Genomic DNA, 25363 nt, shown 5'->3' with positions numbered 1-25363 from the left:
AAAAAAGATCTAAATATTTTATGTAAAAGGTTTTCAGATATATGACTGAATGAGGATTGACTCTGTTCAAAGACGGTTCAATCAGTATGTTTAAGGGAAGTTCAACTTTGTAAAAGATACAAATCTGTTTTGGAAAGTAGCTAAAACATTTTGTTATTATTTATTGTGTTTTCTTATTTGAAGAAATGTTGTGACCTAGCAAATCAGAATGCACACTGGAGCAAACGTTTTAGTTGAAGAAAAGTTAGTGAAACCAGATGTAACATTTCAAGGAAGGGCCAAAAGATCAATGAAACAGTCATGAAGCTAACTATATACAAATACAATACTTATCAGAGGTTAATTAATCACCTTTTCCCATGAAGTAATAACATTACAACACACATCAAATGGTAGAGACTCAAGCTAATTCCCTTCTATCCCTTAAAAATTTGAAGTGGGAAAGAAGGAAAAAAATCTTGGGGAGTTGCATCATCTTCCTTCTTTTTTCATTTGCCCCCCATAAAGAATCCTCTCTTGAATGTTACTGAATTATATTTGTTGTTGCCTAAAGCTAAAAAGCTTTGCTTAATTCAGGAATCAGGAGCTTCTTTTATGCTCATATCTACCATTTCAACTGAATCAAAGCACACATCTTCAGTACCTATAGTAGACTGTGAATCCATACCTGACCCTGCTTGGATTTCTTTAAACATAACCAAGACTTGAATCATATTGGGACGCCGCCGCGGCCGATAATCCAAGCAAGCAAAGGCAACGTTTAAGTACTGCACAAGCTCAAGTTCAGGGCAAGGATCCTCTTTCCTGAGTTCAGGATCAAACACATCACTTTTCTTGAGTTTGGCATGCTGTTTAACCCACCCCACAAGGTTGTCATCGCCGAAATCAGTTGAATCCGTGGCCTTCTTCCCCGTAAGAAGCTCCAACAGAACCACGCCAAAGCTATACACATCGCCATGAGTGGAACAGCGAAAGCTGTGATAGTATTCCGGTGGAACATAGCCGGGTGTTCCGGCCAGTGTGCTGACACTCAAATGTGTATCCACGTTACTCATTAGCCTAGCCATTCCAAAATCAGCAACTCTGGCTTCCAAATTTTCATCAAGCAACACATTGCTTGATTTCATGTCTCTATGAATGATGTTTGGGTTACAAGTATGGTGAAGAAAAGCTAATCCTCTGGCTGCTCCGACCGCAATCTTCTTCCTCGCCGCCCAATTCAGCTTGATCCCTGCTTTCTTCTGGTCATGCAAAATATCCAGGCTCCCATACTTCATGTATTCATAAACCAATAGCCTCTCCTCCCCAACCTTGCAGTAACCGAGTAGAGGAACCAGATTCTTGTGTTTAATTCTCCCTATTGTTTCCATTTCCGCAGTGAATTCTCTGTCCCCTTGTCCACTGATATGGATCAGTTTCTTGATGGCCACAACACTTCCATCCTTCAATTGGGCCTTATACACCACGCCGAAACCTCCCGAGCCGATGATGCTGTCATCATGGAATCCGTTGGTAGCTTCTAGAAGATCCGCGAATGTGAGCTTCCGAAGCGGCCGCTGCTCAAATGTTTCAAGATTTATGCTGAGTGCTTCGCGAGCGGTAATCATCTTCCACCCTGCATTGGCCGTCCCCGAATGAGATCGACTGTCAACGTAGAAATCAAGCGCAGGCTCCTTCTTCTTCCTCCTCTTTCGCGTCTCGATGGCGATTATAACCAAAACAAAGAGGCAGAAGAGTGAGGATAGCAATCCCATGGCCACATTCCCTACAAGTGTAACCTGTCTTCTATGAGACTTGTGCCGCTGTCCATTGGCGCCGGATGCAGAGTCGTCCTTACACGGAGCCAGAGGAACACCGCAGAGTCCGGAATTGTTGAGGAATCTGCTAGCCGGGAAAGTATAGAATTGTCCCGACGAGGGAACCAGTCCGGAGAGAAAGTTGTTGGACAAATCTATCTCCGTCAGAAACGAGAGGCCTGCCAAGCTTTCAGGAATCCGTCCTTCAAGCCTGTTACTAGAGAGATCAAGAATGCCAAGATTCTTCAACATTCCAAGATCTTGTGGGATGTTCCCGGATATATTGTTGTGACCCATATACAAAATGTATAAGTAGTTCATGCTACCAATCTCCTTAGGAATACTACCAGACAGCATATTGTGCGAAACATCCAAGAAAATCATTGAACCGTTGTTGTTAAAAGTTGGTGGCAAGAGCTTACCTAAGCTACCTTGATAAACCCTGGTCACATTCCACGAGTTCCTACTCGAAATCCGGTTCAGCTGCTCCTGCCTGATCCCTGCAAATTCCAGCAAACTCCCTGCCCCGTGGAACATCTTACTGCCATCGTTCTTTATGTACACAAAAGTCTTCCCGCTGATGAAGTTAACGGCTATCTTGCCAGATTGTTTGAACAACTCGGCAGGAACCGAACCGGTCAGCGAATTAGTATTCAAATCCAACCATATCAAGCTGTGACAATCACCAAGCTCCGGCGGAATCCTCCCAGACAACGAGTTATTACTCAGCTTAAGTATAGCGAGCTTCGAGAGCCGGCCAATAGAGGCCGGAATCTCCCCTGTGAGACGGTTATTTGAAAGAGAGAGCCAACTCAAGTTACCACAGTTGCTTAGGCCAGAAGGAATCTCACCACTCAACTCATTGAAATCGAGAATTAAATTCTCAAGAGGCTTAACATTCGTTAACTCTTGTGGTATCTCCCCAGTGAGCATGTTCATCCAAAGGATCAAATCGCGGAGTTCCGAGAGGGATCCTAAACTTGAAGGGATGGTGCCCTTAAAGTAGTTAAAACTCAAATCCAACGAAACAAGCTGAGAACAATTGCTGATTGTGGATGGAATAGAACCTGATAACATGTTATTTGGCAAGAACAGTTCCTTCAAAATATTCCCAGGATAATCACAAAGTCCTCTTGGAATTGAACCTGAAAAGTTGTTAGAACTCATATGCAGCGACTCCAAACTCGCCAATTTCGACAGTGACTGTGGCAAGGGACCTGAAAACTCGTTGAAAGAAACAGAGAGCTTCTTCAGGCTACTCATACCGGCGAAGGTCTCCACCGGAAACTCGCCGGAAAGCTTGTTCCGGGATAGAACAAGTGAATTCAACAAAGAACAATCGCTAAGTTCAATCGGAATTGTGCCGGTGAGGTTGTTCGACGAGATATCAAGCTCCACGAGGCTCGAACACAGCCCAGCGACCTTCACCGGGATCTCCCCCCAGAAACTGTTTCCAGAGAGATAGAGGAACTGCAAGCTCCCTGCGGGAAGCAACGGAACCGCGCCGGAAAACTGGTTACTAGAAACGTTTAAGTAGGTGAGGTTCCCGCAACCGGAGAGAGCACCGGCAACGTCGCCGGAAAACTTGTTTGCCGATATATCGAGATACTCCAAAGCAGAACACTCCCGAAATGAAGGAACAATAGAAGAGAAGTTGTTTGCTGAAATGTCCAAACGCTGCAAGTTCCGGCAAGCAGAAAAATCAAGTTCTCCCGTGAGCCTGTTTCCTTTCAGAGCCAAGTAACGAATCGGATCGCAACCGGACGAGACGATCCATGGCATAACGTCGGGACCAGAAAGCTGGTTGTAAGAGAGGTCCAACACCCAAAGATTCAAAGAACTCTGCAACGACTTGGTAACGGTTTCGGTGGATACGATGTTGTTGTTGGAGAGGTTGAGGTGGTGCAAGTTGGAACATGGAGCGAAGAAGTTGAAGAGTTGGTTGAGTTGGACGTTGAGGCCGTTATGGGAGAGGTCGAGTGTGGTTAAGGAAGCGGTGCAGGTTGGAAGTGGAGAGAGGAGGGAGGCGGAGAGTTTGGTGGAGGAGAGGGTGAGAGAGATGAGGCTGTGGAGGGTGAGGAGGGTGGCGGAGACGAGTGTGAGGTTGGTGGAGAGTGGGAGGGAGCTGAGGTCTATGGAAGTCACGTGGGAATGGGTGCAGGTGATTCCGATGAAGGAGCATGGGTTGTTGGAGGGGAGCCATGTTTGGAGGAGTGATGGGTTTGGGAGAGAGGTTTTGAACCTGATGAGTTGTTCCACCTCCGAAGAAGAAGAAACAGAGGGGTGATAATGGAGGGAAAGGAAGGTGATTGTGGTTGTTAAGAAGAAGAGTGAGTAGTGGTGGTGGTGACCGTTCATGGTGGTGAATGGTGGTTTCTTTTATGTGTATGGAGGGTGTGAGTGGTGAGTATGTGGCTGTGTGAGAGTGGGCAGAGACAACTTTTTCTTTGGTTTCAGGGTATGAGGTGTGCCATTGGAGACTGAGCCTGGGAGCTTCAGGTTCAGGGGCTGAGAGAGAGAGTGAGAGAGAGTGAGAGAGAGAGAAAAAGTCACTTTTGAGAGACTCTCAGAGAAAGGGAAGAAAGAAAAAGGTAACTATACTCTTGTGTGAGTTAATTAAATTAACTGGTCTTCTCAGAAAATTAAAATTCACTAGCAAGAGAGGATAAATAAAAAATTATGACAGACTAATGTTCGGAAATTATTTTTTTATTAATATTAACTATTTTTTAAAATTTATTTATTTATTTATTTTTAATTTTGAATTATATTTTAATTTTTTATACGCTATATATTATTAATTCTAAATCACGAATTTAAATATTAAAATTAACTAATATTAGCAAATATAATTCATGGTATAATAATTGAATGAGCAATGCTAGGAGCCAGCAACATTTGTGATTGGTAGCCATCAACTAACTATCAATGATGATTTGATGGTATGATATTGGTGTGAGATTTTATTTAAATGATGATTTGATGGTATGATATTAGTGTGAGATTTTATTTAAATAACTTACTTTTCTCTCCTAATTATATATTGGCCAAAATATAATAACATTGCTGTCCATAGATTTTTCCTAATTTAATATCAAATATACAGGCAATTTTTTAAATTTATATCGTCGTCGTGTGAAACGGAAATAAACAAACATGAGATAATGCACCTTTGACTGTTGCTGTAGTGCAGTAGCAGCACCATTAAACTTTGCCTCTTCTTTTCCGAAACACTTACCAAATTTCGTTATTTATCAAGTTGAAGAGTGGACACATGTCACATGCAATGTCACTTTCATAGATACAGTGATGCAGTGACATATCTAATCCTAGGCTCTTCTTTTTCTCTTCTAAAAATATTTATTTATTTATTTTTGAGAAATGGCAGGGGCAGCATAATTCAGTAATATTAATTAATATTTTCGACGAATACTTTACGGCTAATTTTTTTGAATATTACAAGCAGATGAGCGTAATATATTAATTTGGTATAACACATTGATATAAAAGTTTTTAATATCATAAAATATCGTGACTAACGATTTTAGGTATGGATAAAGAATTTTTGAAAATAAGACTAATAATTTAAAATAAGACCAAAAAACAAATAAAAATGAGACTAATAATTTGAAGTAGGGAAAATTTTTTTTAAAATCTCTGCAACCATAAAATCGGTAATGCCGATTTGTTTTATCAAAATTTAAAAAAAAAATTTAATTTATAAACGTGAATAACGATCTCCTCTATAGGTAAAGAAAATTCGTGAATGTAATCTTTTTGCAATTATCTATCTCTTTTTTTGCTTCTCTTTTTGAATCTATTCTTCTTACTTCTCTTCTTTTTGAGTGTTGTTTTTTTTTATCCATTTTAAATGTATGGTTTTTTTTATGAATATAATGTTTAATTAATTTAGCTTATTTATCAAAATAAAAATTTGATTTTTATAATAAAAAATGAGTAATAATATTAGTTTTAAAATTTATTATAATGGTTAAATTTTATTAGAAATATTTATGTGTAATAATTTTTGTATAGTTGTTTTTTTTATAGTGTCGTTCGATGAATTTAAGAATTGTATTTGTCAAAATATAGATCCTCCTATATAGGCTGACAATAGATATCTTACCCGTGGGTACCCAATTCAACCCAATCCGTTTGGATAGGATAGGCTACCCGACCTGCTGTGAATAGGGTAGAGATAGGTCTGGGTATGTGAAGAAGGTGAGAGTTGAACCAACAACCTCCCTCATGTAATGACTTACAATAAGTGAACAACTGCTAAACTAGTTAGTTAATTTAGTAATTTAGAGCATTATTTTTTTATTTTTTATTTTATTAATATGTATGAAATTTAGAATTATTGAATTTTATATTTGCTTTTGAAAAAATTTTATATTTCTGCGGGTAGGTTAGGGTAGGATAGGGTTTAAAATTTTAGGGTCCGGGTAGGGTTAGAGTTGAGAAATTCTCAACCCGCAGGTAGGTAGGATAGAGTTTTAATGAAAGTTTCATCCCATGGGTATGGTTAGGGTAGAGTCCAAACCCTACCCTACCCTACCCCTTGCCAACCCTACTCATATACTAAAAAGAGTGACAAATATTTTATACAGACGACCTATATTAGTATTTGGTGGGTTCGTGTAATTTCAAACAATGTCCATAAATGATGACACAACTCTGTAAGAGATGTTCTTAATCTACTATCAAGTCCAATCAATGGTGTCTATAATTGAGCTGTATGTGGAGTTCGAACAATTACCTAATATGATTATAGAACCTGATCATGATTTCGATTGGGAGAGTTATAACAGTGAAATCGAAGAGGAATATGAAGGCAACTACGATTTTGTTAATTCCAATGCAGATGAAGAATAAGCAGATTGCTGTGTTGAGTTAGACGTAGAGTACGTGGTTAATGCACTAGTAAGTAAGCACCATTTGAAGAGCCATCTTTCATGCGCACTTTGGATCTCGATACCATGAATGTTCCAGAATTTTTAAAGTATGCCAATGCAAGTTTGTAGTCGTGAGCACCACATTAAATTAGTTATTTGAAAATTATATTTGTATATTAATATATTACACGGTCTAAATATGTTTAATTTGCGATGATATTATAGATCTATTTGTGGTCATAGATGATAAATTTGTCATAAAAATAGAATTTAATTCTAAAGAGATCATGATAAAGACAGCTAAAGATTATACTATTTACAGAAGTGTTGATTATTATCAGGTTTATAAATCTGAGCTGATTATTCTTTCTCTCCACTCAGATAGTTAATAACAATCTCTTTGACACCAATTATAAATTTCAGATCTAAACATTACACACCAAAAGTTTTATTTTTGCGTATTACATCACTCTAGTTAACATATAAAAAATAATTAGCAACACTTTATTTTTTTTATTAAAATTTAGAATTTAACTTTTGATATTAAAAATTTAGTTAAATATTAATTAAAAATAAAAATTTTATTAATCATATAATACTATAATAGTATTTTTTCATGTCTATGGTAAAATTAATAATTAGAAAAAGACTATTACAAAATCTATTATAAAAATTAGAAAATCTTTTCTATTATGGCGTTAATAACGGTGGTAACATTTCTCGAGTTATAAGAAAATGTGATTTATTATTTAAAGTTTTGTTTATAGAGTACCTAATTAAAATAAGATGGTGATTTCGAGTTATAATTTGTTATGTTTTTTTTTTTTTTTGTCGAAACTCTTTAATGATTAGGGTTCGGCATAAAATGTAGTTTTTATAGACACAAGATTAATCATGATATTAATTTTATAACCCTTTTTTTACTAATAATACTATAATCGTTTGGTCATTAACGTAATAATAATTATCAGTGTTTTGTTATTCTATATTCTAAAAGCATATTTTAAATATTATAAAAAGAAATATTTGACTAGAAATTATTACATTTTTTTATATATTTATAATGCATTAAATATATTAAAAATTTAACAAAAAATTATTTATATATTATTAATATATATCTTTGAAAAATAAGTTAGTTAAACTCTAATTATCATTGAATTCATCAATTTTAATGAATAAGAATTAAGATCGAATTATACCTCATCTTGTATAATAAAAATTATAGTTATCTTTGAATAATATCGGATCACTTTCAATAATCTTTTCCCAAGATTGATAGTGGTTCCTGTCTTCTTTATAGTGCTCATTCCTCACAATATAACTATCATTGTTGTTGATGTTATTTTTCTGTCTAATTAAAACTTCTCGTTTACTTTGGAGAGGAAAAAACGGGTCACTAAGGTTTTTTCTTAAAACGAGGCACGAAAATAAATGCAAAGGAAAAGTGTATCCAGTTTCACTCTCCTTTTATTTGGTGAAATCATTCTTCTGTTCGAGAGAGAATGGACAAGCTGACATTTGAATCTTTTTTTTTTTATCTTCGGGCATATATTGTCTAATTATTTTTTCGAGAGCACTATTTTTTTTACTCAATAAAATAGGCTCATTTTTTAATATAAAATTTGTTAGTGAAATACATACTAAAAATGGGTTAAAGGGATATAATTGCAAGCCATATGTTATTACTAGCAGAAGATCCAGGCAACGTACATATTGAAATTTTTTGTTTCTTCTTTTGAATTTATTTTTTTAGTGTTCTTAAATTGTCATTTTTTACGTTAATAAAAAATATTTTTGTTATTTAATTTTTAATTAAATGTAATAGATTTATTTATTCTATCACCATTTAATACATAAGTATTTTTTTTAACTTTTCATTGTTTGCATAAATATCATTGCTTTTCAAAACATTAATTTTGATGAGTACAACTTAGAATTGGCTATAGAAATCCTGTCTTATAGAATATTGTATCTTGTTCAACTTCATAAATTATGCAACAACAAAACAACTTAAAAATATAAACAACATAATTAAGAAGATTAACATAAATAAGAACCAAAACCAATATAATTAAAGAAAATTTCATACACATATGTAAGTCGCTAATTTATTGACCTAAGATCTCAAATGCAAGTAATTCTCCTAACACAACCAACTCCATCAATTCCAGTAACTCCACCGCAAACAACACTTTGAAACCAATGTACTCGGATACCGATATAAAAAGGAAAAAAGAATAGTTAATTCATATATACAAGAAAGATATCCGAAAAAATCCTAATAAATTACAAATGATCAGATATAGTTGATATAAGACCAAAAGAAAAGGACAAAATATTTACCTTAATTCTTTGGGAGAATTGCTTCTCCCAAACCACCTGATAGAAATGCATGCATCAATTTCGCAAGTCATATACTAAAAATTCTTAATTAGAACATAAACTCCACTCTTTACTAATAAAGTTACAACTGAAATTGTAGGTTACTCAAATAAAAAGAAACATTTGAATTTAGAACTTCAGCAAGTAAAATGTTAACAGAATATCTAAGTCCAGCCAACTTACAACAATCCAATTCGAGAAAACTATAACATCATATCTTTAACACAAAAAAAATTAAATCACACATTGTAACTAAACATTTTAGGCAAATCACATTAGCATCAACTGAATCTGATCCTAAATATTCATAGATGATGATGCCTCCTCATTATCATTCCAAGTTTCATCTATACTCCTAGAAAAGGCATCTTCAAGTTTTTACTTTGTAGATCTTGGTACATCACGGTATGGGGATGCCAATCTCTTGTTGCAAATAATTTCATTCACCACATGAACATATTTGTGCTAAGAAATAAGACAACAAAAATAAAATCTGTTAAATTTACTAAAATTTAATAAAAGAAGAAATACTTAAACAATAAAGAACCAGTTCTACAAAAACGCGATATCAAAAAATAATGGTCAGAAATACAATAAGAGATGAAAACTTATAGCAGATAATATTGAACCAGAAATATGTGAAACATGGTCTTCAATAGAAGCCATATTTGAAGCCGAAATAATAGCACACTAATTATACATGTTTTGATAGAGAAGACAATATCATTGTTACGTATAATACAAAAAAAGTAAACAAACACTTATTAAAAAATATCTTAGAAGTCAATAGAGAAAACTAAACTAACCGCATTCAAAACACGATTCTCAACACTTTCAATCAGCTTTAAGATAAACTCATGTGTAGAAACTTTAAAAACATTATACGCAGGGCATATTGTGTCACTCTCAACGGGCTGATGATCAACCATGAATACCAATTTTTTTCCTATCAATTTGTACAAAAAATCGGATGCATCCAAGTAAAATTCTTCATTCTGACAATAGAAGAATAGAGAAATCAGTATCTGAATATACAGAGAAAAAAAAAGAATAGAATATCAAACCCAAAAAATCAAAGACACAGAAAGAGAACAAATTAAAGAGTAGTAACAATACACATGACGTATCTTTAAGATATAAATTAAGAAAACCATCAATTGATATCACACCAGAGTGAATTTTACAGAATTTTCCACTTTTAATCACAACAATTTTTTTACATTAAATGAATAAAGATATATCATTTAACAGGTAAAAATATAAGAGATAAAGAGTTCCAATCTAGAGAACATAGTGAAAAAAAAAGTAGAACATCAACATTATTAATTTATTGAATTAAATCCCCAATAAGAAATACAACATCAATAATTCAAAGATTAGAAACTAACTTAGCATCATAAATGAAATTAAAATAAATGTCTTGTTTTCTAATAAAGTTAAGAATGTGACGTGCAAGACATAAAAGTTTTTTAAAATAAAAATACCACTAAAAAAAATACACACACACAACTAACTCCTAAATACATTACCGATTTCAAGAAAAAAACTCACTCATCAGTTTTAGATTACAAACAATAAATAATTAAATGTTAAACATATTCAACTAAAATTCAAGTGGGGTATAATAACACAGATAAGAATAAACTCCTCACTAATTTTATTTCAATATTAGTTGTAAAAAATACAGATTTTCAGTATTACTTATAGCACCATATGAAATAAATGAGTTGTTATCAAAACCCAAATCTAAATAGTTCACAATTTTTAGATAAATTATACGTATCAATGTAACAAATAAATAATAAATTAATCTCGTTTAAAAGTAACTCGTGAAGAAACTAACCAAGATAAAGGAGCCATCATCTCTTAAAACCTCAGAACATTTTCACCCCATTAAGTGTTGCACATCTCCATCATAGAGAATTAATGCATTGCAACCACCAGCGTGATTAACATAAACTTTTATTTTGTATCTACAATAACAAAATAACAGTAAAGATATTTTAAAATAATCCAAAAGTCCTAAACTAACCCGAAAATCTACTAATTAAACAATATATAAATAGAAATGAACATAGTTCAAAAGATAACCTCAAAACTCCATCATAACAATGTGTCAAGCAACGGTGACAAAAGAGCTTAGATTGGTCGGTATCTATTTTTTCACCACACAAACAAACTGAGTACTACCAGTTCCTATCATTAGAGATAGATATAATTGTACCAGCCAACAGAACACAAGGATCCTACAATTTTTTGAATTTTATGATCCAAAAAAAACGAAAGAAACATGAAAAAAATAATTAAATTGAATCCAAACAGCATGCTTAATATAATTTATATTTATACAAAATCAATCTAAACTATTTTGTACTAGCTTTGTAAGGTTATACGCAGCACCCAAAGCCTCCATATTAACTTCAATAGATTTCATGTTGTCAGAAGTAACTGAGATTCTACTACCAAGAGATGATATTTCATCATGAGGCTGCAGATTTTGAATGACATCCTCATAAATCGGTAAAAATACAGTTGGTGGGAGAAGTCTTTATACAAAATGTTAATTGATCAAGATAAAAATAAAAAAGGAAAAACAAAAAAAGCATGGTAACTATATGTCTTTAAAAGAACAAAAGATCAATTCACGGTAAACAAAGTCCAAAGTAAATGTATGGAATGGAACTACTAAAACTGGAAATAGGATCTGTCTTAAATTTGGTTACAATCACATGATCATCAGAATAGTTGACTACTTTAAATGTCCCAACATTTGGTCTATTTTCAACTTTTTTCTAGTCTACTTTAAATACAATTTCTTTTCCAATTATATCATCAAAGAATGGTGGATAAGGGGTTGCATACACAACCTAAAATTAACCAGAAAAGTATAAAATAAAAATGAAGTCAACCAAAATAAATGAATGTCACTCAAAAGACCAAATATCATTAATAAATAAAAAGTATAAAATATGTGTTTTGGTATTATGAAATATATATCTATATCGAGTGCTCAGCATCAAAATTCCGAAGAGCTTTTTCCTGAATAAGAGCGCTGCGGAACGATCATGCAAAACAAATCTAGCACTTTCAGTAGCATCCTCAACATCTACTAAAACCTTCTACCTGAATTAAGACATAAAATAATTATAAGATCTTTTAATAATAAACTAATTTCACATATAAATTATATAACATATGATATTTCTTAGAAGTAAATCGGACATACTTTTTCATAGCATTCTTTATTTTCTTTTAACATTCGGAACAACTGAAATGACTTCTACAAAACTTCAAAGGATAACCACAGACACATGAGTAGTACCACCAATCAAAATTGTTGCATATACTTTTAATCTTAGCAACAACATTGAAGAAACCATCCTATATCACAAATATTAAATTAGAAATAATTACAATGATGACCAACACAAAAACAAAATTTCAAAGAAAGACAACTATAATAAGCAAAGTTACACATAGTTTACAACAATCCTAAAAATGTCAAATTAAGTTCCACTAACCGCATCATTTTCTCTTAATTCCTTAATACTCCTATTCATAGAGAGATTGACAAAATCATCATCGACATCAGCAACAATAAATCCATTACCAAGAATGATAGAGTCAATGAAGTATGACTCCAAAGGATCCAATCTACATATTTTATAGTCACAAAAAAGTTACTAAATACCAACATTAATGTCAATATACACAAAATACAAAACACCAATTAGAAGAAAAATTGATGCTCACCTAGTAATAAAGCATACAGCCTCTGGAATATCAGGATTGATCATGATTTTACTACAATCTATTACATTCTGAACTACAACCTTCCCTATCATTGGTAAAATAAAAATAATCAAAATCAATATATTATTTTTTGTGAAAAAAATAATATCAAAATAAACTTTATCATTCGAAAATAATACTAATTGAAGTCATAAAATTAAATATTATTATCAATAGTATATTAATAAGGACATAAACCTCTCTAACAATTCTTTTTTGAATGAGTTTATACTCAAAATATCATATTTATCACATGCTCCAGAGTTTCTAATCTTTCTATTATCTTTGTTTTTAATTTTGGGACTATTCATTTATAATTAGATTGACATTAATTAAAATATTAACTTTATTCACACATTATAATAACCTACTAATTTTTTATAAAACTTATGTAAATCAGGTGTAATTTAAATATTTGAAGCCATATGTTTAGTACTAAAATTCTTTACAAAACAATGAATTCTAAAAAAAAAAATTCAGAATACCTTCATAAATCTTGACCTTGACAGATTGGAATAAAATGATTGGCGGTTGCGAGACAGCATTCATAAGAGCCAACCGCATCTTTGTTAAAAAATCTCCAAATAAATTACAAGTGAGATAAGAGCTATAATATGACGTGTTCAACATAAGTACTAACTAATTTGTTTATTAATAGACTCCATAAATACGGACATATAAAGAATGAAAAAATCCAAATCAGATACTAAAAATCGCAACAAACAATAAACAATCAAATAAAATTCTAACCCATTTGAATACAACTGAATGAGAACTAATTTAAACTTTTTTCATCGTCAAGTTCAACATCAGAATAGTCACGAACACTTATCAGAAAATCCATGACATCTGATCACATCAAACAAAAAGAGATTAACACACAACAATGATTTATAACATACATATCCATTTTATTTATGATTAGAGTACATTTAAGATAGTAAATCATAATTATACCGATCAAGTATATTGAATCTTGTCCTATCTGAAGAACACTTTCAACAGTTTCTAATGAATATGAAGCCTCTGAAAACTGAACATCAAAAATTGGAATAACCTCCGTGTTAAACCGAAAAGCAACTTATATCGATGCTTTACAACTTTTGCTGCACCAATATTTGGAACTACCGTGAATCGAGATATAGAATACAACTCTCCTTCTTTGAGAATTTATCGGAATTGATTAATGACCTCCTTCTTCAAAGTACATTGTATCTTGTTCAACTTCATAAATCACATGACAACAAACACAATTTACAAATTTAAATAACAAAGTTAGTAGCATACTGTGTCTTGTTCACATGCAAACACAATACTATCACCATTAATAAGAAAGATTGAAGATCAAAATATGTTAGGAGTTTCAACTTGAAAATTTACATATGTATTAACCATATGAAAAATGGAATAAACATTTAAATATTCAGAAGACCACGGTAAATATAATTTGTTAAAAATAATAAGTTAGTTTCCTAATTTGATTCATTTAATTTTTAAAAATAAAAATGAGATTAAGTACAAATTTAATTGAAGGCACAACTCAAGCCACCACCGCCACCATTCATGGATCCTAATGTTGCGAAATCTATAAGATTTTTTTGTAGTAAACCACACAAGCCGCATTCTGTTTCATTTTATTGGGTAAGTGATATGTTTTTATGAATTATTGTATTTTATATATATGAGATAACTGTCTAAGCAGCTGAAAAATTAAACTACATTTAGAATTACTTCCTCGAGTGTCTTTTAAAGCGTACAAAAACCAACTATTGATGTAATCATATTAAAATTTAATTGAGAATAAATTATTATTTTTGTCTCTTAAATAGTTTAATTCTTTTGATAAAATAGATTTTAAAAGAATAATATATTAGTTTTCTAATTAAAATTATAATAAACTATTATTTTTTTCTTAAATAGTTTAATTCTTTTGATAAAATTGCTTTTAAAAAAAATGGTATATTAGTTTTTCTAATTTAAATTGTACCGGTTTACAAAAAAATGCACTATCTTCTAATAACTAACAAATAATTTATATATTCATTCCCATTTTTCTTAAAAACATTATTCGAAGTTTGATCCTTAAATTTTTTTATTTTTTTTAATTGATTACCATTGGCAAAAGAAAAAGAAAACGGTTAGCATAAAATTACTAATTATAAAAGATAGAAAACTTTATTTTTAAATAAATTTACAAAAAATCGCTTCAAAATATGAGTGAATTTTTTTAACCATGAAAATAAATTTGTTTCTCTCACACTAATTTATAAATAATGTAACACACTCCAATTTTTAAGGAAGGTTGTTTAACTTCATAAATTATGTGGCACAAAATACAATATAAAATAATAAATTACATAGTCCAAAACATAAAGCTTGGTTAGTAGTTGAAAATTTTATACAACTTGTTGAACTCAACTACTTTTAAGAAAGTGCACACAAATTGATTAAGTTAAAATCACAATTGTTCAATTATTTTAAAAAACTTTTAGGATTTTCTAACTCCAAGTTAAATATTCAAAGTATACACCCAAACTTTTGACAAAAATAAAAAAAGAACATTCAAACCTTTTAATGAGAAAATATAAAAAACTGAAATTTTAGACCATGTCTTTTCACTAAATAGGCAATATTCAATTTAAGTGACTAATTGAAGAAACTAAATTTTCATTAAACTGATTTGAAAACACAGACTACACTTTTACACTATTCCAATTACTTTAGCATTTTTACCCTAGAATAAAATCTACAAACAACACAGGAAAGCTGAGAACAAAGAACGAAATAAAAGTTCTGCATCTTCGAACCGAATATAAAAGGTAGAAATAATATACCAAAACTCAGAACAAATTATACAGAAAATTCAGACTCTATTATGGGTAAACTTTCACTTGAGAAACTATAAAGCATGTCATTGTACTAAATGAGTATGTCATTTTCAAAAATCACTAAATGAGAACTACCACAATATGTGAGATAAGAAACTAAATAAAGATTCGTAGAATAGCAAATATAAAATTGAAAGAGAATCAGAAATTAAACAAATAATGAGACTAAGTAGTATTAGTATTGAAGTATTCAGATGCATATATACATGTGGTTGGATCATTTCAATTTATGGTCCCCCTAAACCCTAAATCCTAAATCCTAGGAGAAATTTGCTGGGTAAAATCTGATAAAATTATAGATGTTTTTGAGGCATGGTGCCACCAAATTGTAGTTAGATGCGAAAAAAAGACAGTGGATTAATCTATGATTTACTATTATCTAGATTACTTGGAGAATCAGGAACCAAAAACTCTTTGAAGATAAACAAATACAGGATAATGAAGTTTGGGAAGAAATCATTACCATTGGAAGGAATGGAAGAGGTGCAAACAACCAAGTGTAGTAGCCAAAAAAATTGTAAAGAAAAGCCGGAAGATGGAAGATGGGGTCAAGGGAGAAAAGAAAATAGAATTTATTGGTGTTATATGCAGAATTCATCAATGATAAAAATGTAACATGAGTGGGAGATCTTCTTATAAATGCTGAAAATATATTAGTGTGCTTCTTATCTAATGTTATTAACAAAGGAAACTTGGTAGAAGCTGAAATTGAAAGCATTGAAGATTTAGTGATAATAAGAACAAATCATTTGATGGTGCAGTGGCGTTGAAGAAGGATATTAGGAGCTGGACATACAACTTTCAAAGAAAAAAAATTCTTGAACCTGTTACAATTCAGGCAAACTAATGCAAAGGAATTTAAACACATGGACGAGTCTAATAAACATAGCACTACAAAAAATTATGTAGCAAGTTATTAGGCACTAATACTCCTGAAGTTGAGAGTGGTTGTGCTGCTCATTCGATGCTAGCAGCTGCATAGCAATCAAGACTATATCGTTTTTGTCAGTAATTATTTCCTATGTGTACATGAGTTGTGTTCTTTTGAATTTGCTAAAGTTAGTGCTTAGGAGGAGAATTGACATATCAAATTATCAATCCTTCAGGTTTTGTAGCATGGTTTATGGAGATCATTAGTCCTAACTATTGATTGAGATTTGTAGGCTTAGATGCAGATAGATTTTGCTCTAATCTTGCTTTTACATTTATAATCAAAGTAGAATTCCTTGAATTAGTTTCTAAAATCTTTGTAACACTTTTCTTAGACGTTTCATAGGCAGTTTAGTTCATCCTCTATGGTTGTTAGTTAGTTAGTGTTGAAGCACAAGAATTCCAAAGTATACACTCCAACTTGTATTCAATAAGCTCTGACAATTTCAACCAAAGTTTTATGAAGATATTTATTTAGAAGTATCACTCTGTAGTATAGAAAAAATATTTGACCAAAGTGTCATTGGTGTAAATGTTGAAGTTTGATAAATTGAGCTTAAAAATTCAGAATCAAATTCTACTTTCCTATGGGGAAGATCTAAGATATATTCATGTTTAGGGTTTGCTTGGTTGGGGTAAAATTGGGTGGAAAATTCTGTATATTTTATGCATTAAGTTTATTTATGAAAATTTTGACTTCATTTTTACCCCACAATTAAAAATACCCTTAAGGGCTTAGAAAAAGATCAAGCAACAAAATAACTTGCTAGATAGAAAAAAGTCTGATTTGTTTGCTTCATATAACTATTACTTTTTGACTGACTGTATATTCCATCAATGGCTGTCTTTTGATTGATGAAATTGTATGGATTAGAATCATACATGACCCATTTGCTTAGCTTTATATTACTAAACTTTCTTTCTAACCATTTTAACCACAGGCTTGAACCAATCTAGATCATGAATCATGAGCAAAATTTGCACAATCAAGCTTGTGCTCTGTCATTGGATTCATAAAGCATAGTTTGCAAAACTCAGCATTTCTATTGAAGTTCTGATTCTACTCATTCTGAAAATTATTTTCCTTCAAATGCACAACATCTCAAGCATTGGCATATTCTAGAGTGACACACAAGTTAAACGAAAATTCAACTCAAGTAAGAACACATTAAATAAGCACTGTCCTATCCGAAGAACATATTAAAACTAAACCACCATGATTGATTGTCTAGTTCTCTTGAATCCATGCCCTTGTAGAATAAAAAAAAAATAAAGTAATAAATAGCAAAATTTCAATTATCAATAGATTCCAAAAACCAACACAAGTTAAACAAAGCAAGTGATCAACATATCCATGTCTTTGTATTAAATAAAATGTTTGAAAGAATGACAAATGAAGAAAGTCACAGAAAAATTGCCAAGGATGGAACTGTGTACTAATGCGACAGATATATAGCATTAAATATAGCTTTTAAATTATTCACATAGACATTCTATCAAGCAGTATTCATGCATTAATTTACACAGATAAGATTATGCATACTAAACAATTAAGAAAGACCTCATACCAATAACAACAACAACAAAAAAAATTGGAATCATAAAATTGTGAATTATAATTTTCCACATTTCACATAGCTTCTTTTAATGTTGAAAAACCTTCTATTGAAATATCTGATTCAACTCAAAACAAAACAACATTAAATAGACTGAATCTGCACCAAAGAGTAAACTTGAAAAATTAAACAAAATTTTGAAAACATATATAATAACTCTCGGATTAAAAAAGTCTCAAAACATATATAACAACTCACTGATTTATCCATGACCACAATATGAAGAAAAGCAAGTTCGTCAATCTCCTCTCTGGGATCACATAAACTCCACATCTTGATCACTGTAACGGTTATTTTTCAATACTCCTTCCAAGGAGTGATGTTACGAAGGCATTGTTGTGAATCGGTTGACACCATACAAATCTCATTTGCTGCATCCATCGCCAGAACCAGCACAAGAAATGAAAGGATATACCCAATGTTGAATAATAATTTAGAGAAGAAAGAGCATACGAAAGGAAACTCTTTTTTTGGGACCAATAAAGCAATTTGAAAAATCAGAACTAACAAATTCCAATAACATTCAAAATCAATGAAATGAAAACTCTAATACACCTACTCCAAAAGAATTTCAACTAAAGTACAGCCAGTAGATATTAGAATCATCATGATCAACAGCAACCCTAAAGAATAGCTATTCGAATCCATCAGTCACTTCCACATAAAAAAATGACTCAGTTAGATACAAAATCACGGTAAAGAAGTAGAAGTAGTTACAATTACCGATTTGATAGGCAACTACAAATTTAAATAGAGTACCTGTGTAGTAAATTCTACTGTTCCCTGTGATTGCTAACAGGAAATATTCGTCAAATCAATGAAAAATTCTATGCATGTTCTGACAGAAGATCTTCACCATGTTACCATCATATGGGAAAGAGAAGCTCTTTAACGCCGCTATCATCGGAACCCAAGAAACGCTGCAGCAGGAAAATATATTGTCGTTGAGCGACATGGAATGGAGAGCCTGGGAAGACCTGTTGAGCGACATGAAATGGACAGCCAGCGCTCCCTTCATATAGCGGGTAGCTTTTTCAGGTCTACGAAAGAGATGTTGAGTGACATAAAATGGAAAGCCTGGGAAGGAGAAGAACGTAAATGCCATCATGCCTTGTGGAAAAGACCCCTAAAATTGAAATAGGAACCGGAGTGAAAAGGGGTTTATAGGGTATGGGATAAGAAAAAGTAAAATAGGATAACTGTGGAAAAGGGGTTTATAGGGATGAAGCAAATTGAAAGGATATCGAGAATGGGTGAGGATTTCACATAATGATTTTATCTTGGAAGAGAAATTTTTCTATCACATCAACATTTCTCTATTCAATCAAAACTAAAATCTTACAGAAAAATAAAAAAGAATAGTCTAACATTCTATTCGTTATATAGAATTGAATTGCATCTTTAGATAACTTAAATTTCAATTGGAAATAAAATAAAATTTAATGATTAAATGAATTAATAAAATTTTAGGTTTAAATTAAATTTCAATATTTAAAATATTTATAAAATAAATTAAAATTTTTTAACAAATAACTTCATCTTTTATTAATATAATATAATTTTTAAATAATAAATATATTTATTTATTAAACAATATGAAATTATTTAAATACATCTAAAAATTTTAAGAGTTAATTTTTTTAAAAGTAGGTGTGCACTAGTTTTTACGAAATAATTTTTTTAAGAGTATTTATTACATCTAATAATCTAAACACATCTAAAAATTTAAATAACTTAAATTTCAGTATGTGTGCACCATTCTTTAAGAGTTAATTTTTTTTATATACAAAAAACAAATAGATATGATACAATTTAAACAAAAAAATAACTAAGTAACTTAGATCATAAATCTATAACATAAAACTATAAGAAATTTTTTTGAATAAAACTTAAGTTTTAAATATATTAATAAAAAATTTACAACTAACTCTTACAAAAAAATAAATTATTTACTAATGAATAAAAAAATCATCAACTCATTAAAAAAATGATATTATAGAAATATATAATGAACATTTTAAAAAAATAGCTAATAGATATTATTCGACACAAAAAACCTAACAATAAAAGCCTCTTTAAAAAATGTATATAACAATTAAAGAGTTTTTAGCAAATAAGTTTTAAGCTTAAAATAAATTATTTTTTATACAGAAGAATTGTATAATTTTTCTACATCTTTTGCTCCTCTATGAATTTAACAAAATTTTGAACAAAAAATAAAATATAGACCCCAAATAGAATAAAAAATAAACAGAAAAAGAATACTTCTAAAACAAATCTCAACTTTTTCAACAAATAATTCATATAGCATAGAGAAAAAACTACTTACCAAATTATATTTTTTGAAAAACTTCTTTGTAAACAACATTTTTATGTGAGATTACACATTTCAACATCTTCATTAGATAATAATATCTTCAATCCTGACCTTGTCGTCACTCTGGATATTGCAACATACAACTGACCATGAGAAAAAAATCGCTCTTCGAAGATATATACCGACCAAAGCTAATGTTTGCCCTTGACTCTTATTAATAGTCATTGCAAAACAAAGTCTAACTGGAAACTTTCTACGCTGAAATTTAAACGGGGTTCTAGGATCACTGGGTATTAAATTCATCCGAGGAATAAAAACTTTGTCACCAATGTTACTTCCGGACACAATTTCAGCCCCAATAATGTTCTCTACAAGATCTTAAACAATGAGTCGAGTTCCATTACACAATCCATTTGCTATGTTTCGTAACAAAATAATGGGAACACCTTTCTTCAATTTAAGAACATGTAATCTGGTTCAAAAAATCAGTTGTTGACCAATCAGTGTCAATCCCATCTTGACAATCACTGTGACAAATAGAGTTAGAACTCAAATAAACCTTCTCAGGCCCAGGAAAACTGTCAACAACAAAGTCATTTATCTGTTGCACAATATCAACAGTAGGAGCAAGTATACCACATTCTTGAAAATAAGAAACATTACCATAGTTATCATGAATATTTGAATATATAGCTGAAACAATATCCTGAATAGGATCGTCAGTTAGAGGAATAAGTAAATCACTTGGAATATCAACAATTATTTCATACTCCTTTTGATTCCCACAAGAACCTTCACCAATCTTTAAAATCCAGTCTGAGAATTCCTTTATTTCATCCAAATTTGACAAAACAGAGTTCTTTCCCAACCTAAGATTTTTTATCAACCACATAAACCACATTACCTTACAATGCTTCCAAATAATTGACGAATTAATTGAAGTCATAACTATTTCAGCACGAGTTTCTTTTGGAATAACTGGCAACACTTGTCTAAAATCACCACCAAGAACAATAACTTTTCCACCAAACGGAATATCACGAGCCGAAGCAACATTTGAACTCATTAGGTCATGGAAAGTTCTATCAAGCGCTTCAAATGCCAACTTGTTCATCATGGGTGCCTCATCCCATATTATTAGAGAAGCACGACAGATGAGTTCTGCTATCTAAATTTCTTTCTTAATACTACAAACATATTCCTCATTCAGCTCAATGGGGATGCAAAACAATGAGTGTGCAGTCCTCCCATTAGGGAGCAATAAAGATGCAATACCACTAGAAGCAACATTTAAAATAATTCTCCATTCTGATCGAAGACAGAAAGACAACAATCTCGACAGAAATGTTTTTCTAGTTCCACCAAATCCATACACAAAAAAGAATCTAGGTCTTTTATTGGCAACTGTATCAATTATTCTCTCATAGATCAGTTTTTGCTCATCTGTCAATTTGTCCAAATTCGCATCATGTTCTTCCCGAAGTTGATCTATATCATAATTCATCTCATTCATAATCATAGAATTTGAGAAATGAGAAACCAAATCTTGATTAGGAAAAGGCATTTGGGAATAATCTTTCAAGCTTCTGCCATTCATTTGCAATAATTTTTCAACTTCAATCAAACAAAGAACTTTAAGTTCCTCTTCTGTCATCACGAGCTCTACAAAGTAACTGAGAAAAAAAGGCACATGAATTACAAATAAAAGGTAAACTTATCATGATATAACCATCTACAAATAAACTTACTGAATAATAATAAATAGAAAAAGACTTTGAAAAAATACCTTGTAGTTGCAACTCCCGTCTTCTATAATATAAAATGTCATCAGCTAACAATCTCCAAGTGTCTCTCCAAACCAACTCTGGTTTGTTCATTGAATTAGATGCTAACAGTGTAACAAACAACTGACGCAACTGAAAATCAGATGACAATTCTGTAGTTTCTTTAATAGCATTAATGAACTCCTGATCATCACTCAATAAACCAAGAGCATTGCACGCAGCCTTGAAAGAATCATATACAACACCATCAATAGTGCGGATGCTTTCAAAACTTTTACAACCCCTTTGAACATTGAGCAGCAAACGCAGATAAAATATCTCACCCCAACCAACTTGGATAAAAATTAGCCTTCCAATTGAGAACCCTTTCTGCCTTGGAACCCATTCTTGAGAATCACGCAAGTAAACAAAATGATTTGGAAATTCAAAATATAATAACTGATTACCATGCGGGAACTTAAGATTAGCTCGCATCCACGTAGTAAACATTGTATCGTTATACTTGTTCTTCTCAATAATTTCAGGAATCTTATCATGATCAGTGAATAATAGATTCTGCTTTCCAGGAAAATGGAATATCAACTGCTGAACAGATGGCCACTTATGATGAATATCAAATGCAAATAGTCTCCAAGCAGATTCACAAGGCGCTAGATAGCGACAATCATAGAATTGCTTAATCTCATCAACATCTTGACCACCATTTTTCTGAGTTTGTACATTTCTAATTGATGCAGTGACGTGGTCTGGCCCCTTGTTTATGTATTTAAACAAATACTTGATGACATTTGACTTGTTACAAACTCCAAATTGATATGAGCTTGATATTTCATAAGGAGCATAGGATTATAAGGAACAACAAATCGATTATCCACATCCACACCATTTATTTTATAAGTAATCCCCATATTTCGCCTTCTATATATTAGATAACCATCTTTATCAAAACCTGTTGCATCAACAAATTTCTTGGGATAGAATTTAGAACAGTCACCATTTCTCATGCAAGGAGAAGAAGGTCTTAATTTACCACAAGGACCATGAATCATATATTTGGTAACAACACTATACAACTTTAGAAATCTAATTGGATCCGGTAACTCAGCTGATATAACCTCATCCATGATTTCAGTTGTTTGTAACTTACCCACATTTTGAAGCCAAACCAAAATATATGCATGTGGCAAACCCCTTTTTTGAAATTCAATTGTATACATCCCTAAACAAAAGAAAAATTTAATTTTGCATATATAACTCATTATTAAATAAGCAGAAATAATCACATAAAACTTACCGGCATTCACAGGTCCAAAGAAGATTCCATCCTTCAAATCAGTCATCAAAGATTAAATTTTCAACTCAAACAACCTACATGCAAGATCAGGCCGATCAGATATAGCAATATGAGACCGTTCAGTGTATCTTTGAAACTCCAGCCAACTTGGGTTGCAAGTTATAGTAATAAATAAATCAGGATAACCATATTATTTGCAAATAGACATAGCATCTTAACAATTATTAAACATATATCTTCTGCCCCCAGTAAAAGAAGACGGTAACACAATCCTGATTCCAATGGAACACGCATCAACATCTCCTCGTTCCATGGCTTCTTCAACCCCTTGAGAGATGAGATCTTATATTTTTCTGGTCAAATCTAATTAACATAAGACGCTGTGATTCAACCATACTAAACAAATCAACAATAAATTGTTGAAATAATCTTCTAGACTTGAGTATCGTCTCAAACTCATTTTCTCGTTCTTGGATTCGAAAACAAATAAATTTACGTAGAGAAACTTTTTGTCTTTTTGGTATATTTTCTCTACTTCTAACACAACGGTATGGTATATCTTCCTGGTATCCATCTTCACCATATGGGAATAGTAAAGGATATTGTAACGGCCAGTACAACGTATGTGTCTCATAAATGTGTTTTAAGTCTCCATTCCTCCACTGAACAAGAATATCACGTGCAGTATTCGATCCATCAAAATCCCCAATAATAAGACCAGCAAGTTCAGAAACTATGGGCTCATTATACACTCGAGGGTCTGCTGCTCGATGTTTAACCAAACGAATGGAAAAAGCCTTAGTAGGATGTTGCTGATAGAACTCTTTCGCCATTCGAAAAGATTTTGCAACGACATTATTCTCATCAAGCATCTTTAATAAATCTTCAATTAATGTTGAATCCAAAGAACCCGTACGACTGCTAAAGCTACATATAAAAACAATTGTCAAGTAAAAACATATAAACTAATGGAAAACAAATACGAAAATACAACAATTGGGATTTCATCAACCATACTCAAACCATACCAAAAAATTCCCTCTCTATTTGCCAGTTCATTCTCAGTGTCAAAAATATACAACTCAGCAAATTTCAGTTATTGCCCAGGCATGGGGAGTAAACTACCAATTGTATGGTAATTCTGGCCACAGTGTGTAACACTCTAATATTTAAATCCTTATACTCGAGTCAAAAGTCAATGATATTATGGTGGTACGATTCTCAGGTGGATTTGTAATATATAAAATATAAGTGTAATTGAAAGGAGTATTAATCGAGAAGCCTGAAAAGAGTAAAAATAAAATCGCAAAATGTATCACTCACGTTTCGACAACAAAAAGATAATCCGCAAAGCTGAAAGCGATATACGGACAAAGGCATAAAGGAGATTAAGAGATAGATAACAGATAGATATATATATAAAATAAGTAAATAGCCATTAGTCGGGACCTGCGAAGTTTAGGCCGGCTAGGGTACAGTATGAAAGTAATTGACAACAGGATCTCCTAATTTCTCCCAAATAGAACATGAAAGCCCCCATAGGCAAGTTCAAAAGAGTTCAATACATAACATAAGTTCTTCAAAATAAAAGTGGAGAGCTTCTAAGAAAAATATAAAGTAGAGAATATAAAAATTTTTGCCGTCTCTCAGAAGAACCGCAACTCAC

General features: G+C 31.8%; 3 protein-coding genes across 3 annotated transcripts; all 3 read right to left on the bottom strand.

Annotated features, from left to right (window-relative positions):
- Nucleotides 1-244: 244 nt before the first annotated feature.
- On the bottom strand, nt 245-4389 carry LOC112791205 (brassinosteroid LRR receptor kinase). The gene has a single exon (XM_025833936.3). It carries the CDS (start codon nt 4152-4154, stop codon nt 573-575), a length of 3582 nt encoding a protein of 1193 aa, XP_025689721.1. The 5' UTR covers nt 4155-4389; the 3' UTR covers nt 245-572.
- Nucleotides 4390-11766: 7377 nt separating this feature from the next.
- LOC112771249 (uncharacterized) lies at nt 11767-14494 on the bottom strand. The gene is made up of 6 exons (XM_025815934.2): nt 13826-14494; nt 13354-13717; nt 12830-12914; nt 12598-12730; nt 12303-12457; nt 11767-12199 (listed from the first exon to the last, which is right to left on the bottom strand). The coding sequence occupies exons 2-5, from the start codon at nt 13496-13498 to the stop codon at nt 12329-12331; spliced, it is 492 nt and encodes a 163-aa protein (XP_025671719.1). The 5' UTR covers nt 13499-13717; nt 13826-14494; the 3' UTR covers nt 11767-12199; nt 12303-12328.
- Nucleotides 14495-21787: 7293 nt separating this feature from the next.
- LOC112781024 (uncharacterized) lies at nt 21788-23527 on the bottom strand. Its single transcript, XM_025824531.1, has 4 exons — nt 23434-23527; nt 23204-23352; nt 22406-23156; nt 21788-22281 (listed from the first exon to the last, which is right to left on the bottom strand). Exons 1-4 carry the CDS (start codon nt 23525-23527, stop codon nt 21788-21790), a joined length of 1488 nt encoding a protein of 495 aa, XP_025680316.1.
- Nucleotides 23528-25363: the final 1836 nt, after the last annotated feature.

Source organism: Arachis hypogaea, chromosome 3, assembly GCF_003086295.3.
Source record: "Arachis hypogaea cultivar Tifrunner chromosome 3, arahy.Tifrunner.gnm2.J5K5, whole genome shotgun sequence".
In the NCBI taxonomy this organism is placed as follows: Eukaryota; Viridiplantae; Streptophyta; class Magnoliopsida; order Fabales; family Fabaceae; genus Arachis; species Arachis hypogaea.
The sequence above is the reverse complement of the archived record's forward strand: the minus strand, read 5'-3'. Positions and strand labels throughout refer to the sequence as shown.